The sequence below is a fragment of the Nanorana parkeri genome, unplaced genomic scaffold (assembly GCF_000935625.1).
Source record: "Nanorana parkeri isolate BGI_ZX_2015 unplaced genomic scaffold, ASM93562v1 scaffold464, whole genome shotgun sequence".
Classification (NCBI taxonomy): domain Eukaryota; kingdom Metazoa; phylum Chordata; class Amphibia; order Anura; family Dicroglossidae; genus Nanorana; species Nanorana parkeri.
This window is the reverse complement of record NW_017306732.1, coordinates 997550-1000579: the sequence shown is the minus strand read 5'-3', so window position 1 is coordinate 1000579 and position 3030 is coordinate 997550. Positions and strand designations below refer to the sequence as shown.

At 40.4% G+C, this 3030-nt stretch overlaps 1 protein-coding gene across 3 annotated transcripts in view; it reads right to left on the bottom strand.

The window, feature by feature from the left end:
- Window positions 1–2018: 2018 nt before the first annotated feature.
- Window positions 2019–3030, bottom strand: part of BMP5 (bone morphogenetic protein 5) — a 95633-nt gene continuing 94621 nt past the window's right edge. For all 3 annotated transcript variants that reach the window (XM_018560548.1, XM_018560550.1, XM_018560549.1), the window contains one exon: window positions 2019–2365. In XM_018560548.1, the coding sequence (XP_018416050.1) occupies window positions 2216–2365 (150 nt within the window). In that variant the 3' untranslated portion in view covers window positions 2019–2215. The remainder of the gene's footprint in view (window positions 2366–3030) is intronic.

The following is a 3030-nucleotide window of genomic DNA, read 5'->3' as shown; positions in this document are numbered from 1 at the left end:
TTGAAGGGTGTTGAGGGCATCAGTGAGAAGTGGGGCCAACAAATCAACAAATTTTTTATAGTAAGTTGCTGTGAAGCCGTCAGGTGCCAGTCTTTTATTGGGCTTAAGAGATTTTATGGCCACCTCGACCTCAAAATTAGTAACTGGTAGGTCTAGAGAGGCACGCTGGGGAACCGTAAGGGTTGGTAAAGTCAAATTCGCCAGTGTCTGGGACATCAGGTTGTTATCTAGGGTTTCTTGTGAATCGTAAAGAGATGAGAGGTGCTGTGTGAACTCTAGAACTATTTTACGGGGGTTGCTGGATACTGTGCCATCTGACAGTCACAGACATAAGGGTTTTTGGTGTGTGTCTAACTTTCTCAGCCTATGGGCAAGTAATGAGTCTTGTTTATTGCCGTGGAGATAAAATTTTTGTTGGGTCCTACGTAAACTTTTTCAGCTACATTGGCTAGTAAATTAAGTTCCCTTCTAGCAGTGTCTAGTAGCGATTTGTTTTGCGTAGTGGGGTGGGCCATACACATCTGGGTTTGTTTTGTGTATTTATCTTCCAGTGTTTTCAATCGGGCTTGCGGTAACTTTTTGTGGGAGGATGAGATGCGGATGCATTCGCCCCTGAGGACAGCCTTGTGTGCTTCCCACAATGTCATGGGAGAATTGTCTGGAGTGTTGTTGAAGGCTTTGTAATCTGTGAGGGCCTTTTGGAGGGTTGCCCGCATACTATCATCAGTTAATAGAGAATCGTTTAAAGACCATGTACGGTCCACTGCGTCCGACCAGAAAGAGGACAGATGGATAATTACGCCATGGTGATCTGACCATGAGAATGGCTGGATGGACGCTGCGTTTACCGATGGCAACGTGGCATTAGAAGTGAAAAAGTGGTCTATTCTTGAGAAAGAATTATGTGGGTTCGAGTAAAAGGTAAATTCCCTAGATGACGGGTTAACTTCATGCCAACAATCCACTAGGGCATGCTGGGATGGCAGTGTGCGGAAAGCTTTGGATGTACCAGAAGTGGGAGCTTAGACATTAGAGCGATCGATGCTTGGGTAGATCGTCAGATTAGAGTCCCCACCTATGAGGAAGGTATTAAGAACTATTTTAACATAAAGAAGAACAAGAAGTCCTGGAAGTGATGATTTGGAACCCACAGAGCCCTGATCTCGACATTATCGAGTCTGCCTGGGATTACATGAAGAGACAGAAGGATTTGAGGTAGCCTACATCCACAGATCGGTGGTTAGTTCTCCAAGATGTTTGGAACAACCTACCTGCCGAGTTCCTTCAAAAACTGTGTGCAAGCGTACCTAGAAGAACTGATGCTGTTTTGAAGGCAAAGGGTGGTCACACCAAATATTGGTTTGATTTGGATTTCTCTTCTGCTCATTTACTTTTCATTTTGTTAATTGATAAACTATTAACACTTTTATTTCTTAAAGCATTCTTACTTCACAGCATTTTTTCACACCTACCTAAAACTTTTGCACAGTACTGTATATATTTATGTTCTTATATTTTTATTAACATATGAACTTCCAGCTGTGCACATGAGAGCTCTCGTACATGGAAGAGATATTGCCATTCATATGCCCTCCACACCCCTGGTTTATTACACAGCTTTCTGTGAATGGACAAGGAGAGCATACACACTACAATACAACAATATCCCCTCTGCATATGAGAGGTGCAGTTCTCATACATGCAGCAACAAGAGGTAAAGATGTACAATCTCATATAAATAAAAACATCAAAAGACACCGCAGTGATCAGGCCATAGAGCATACTTCAAGAGATGTATCTATTGTTTACAAATACAAAATAAAACATGCCTGGAGATCTACTTTAACATTATATTGCATTTTCTAAATAAATACAGTACCACATAAACAGTTGCATGGGCGTGGTAAATGTACCATATTTTGCAGTTATTAAATAATTACAAGGTTTTCTATGTGTTCATGTAAATACAAATGGTTGTTCTAAAATTATTTATATAAAAAATTGAATAATGAAATTGATGTGTCTGTAAGGAATTCTGTCACAAGGGTGATTTTCTTATTACTGAAAAAATAAATTACAAAATTCTAATATATACATAACACTGTACATATAAATGTATATTGAGATGTGTAATTGAAATGTGTTTTATTTCCTAACCAGTTCATTGCATGTAATGATGTAACTTGTGTTTCTATATTTAAACACATATCTACTTTTAATGACATCCACATGACCTGACAACCATATTTCTATACTTTTTTAAAATAACATTGGAGCTGTCATCAAAGTATAGCACAGATATGGCATTTAATTTTGTAGGTGCGCAGCATGGTCTGGGGACAAGTTCTGGAGAAATCAAATGGACCTGTTAATAAAACAAGATTATTACATTAGTGTTTATTTTTCCATGAAGGTTTTACAAAAAATACAAAGAAATGTTTAAACTCATAGTTTGAAGCTTTATTGAACATAGAATACATTATTTTTCGTAATACTTACAACACTGTACAGTATACAACTATTGACAAGAATCTGCGGTATCACTCAGAGGCTAAAAGTCCTGCTCAATATGACAAGAGAATAGATACTTTTGTCTTGCGAGGGTTGTAAAGTAATAAAAAAAAGTACTATCTGCCCATCTTGGACAGGCAGATCGTACTTGCGATCATCTCAAGCCCGCCCCCCTGAGGGGCGGGCTTCCGATGACTGCAATGCTGAACGGGCAGTGTGACGTGCGCACACCGGCCCGTTCAGGAGTTGTCGAACAAGCAGGCCACTAACCCGCCGAGAATTGTACGATTCCCGGTGGGTTTTCCAGCCTGCTTGTTCGATGGAAGACGTGCGACCCTACAGTAGAAACGGTCACACGCCTTCCATACACTTTGCGATTATCGTACGATCGGGGGATTTCCCGTGATGCTCGTACGATAACCGTACCGTGTATGGACACCTTTAGAATACCTCACTCTTCCTGCATCTAGTGATGAGCAAATCTGCCTGGGTCTGATTCACCAGGTGTTTGGCTTACCT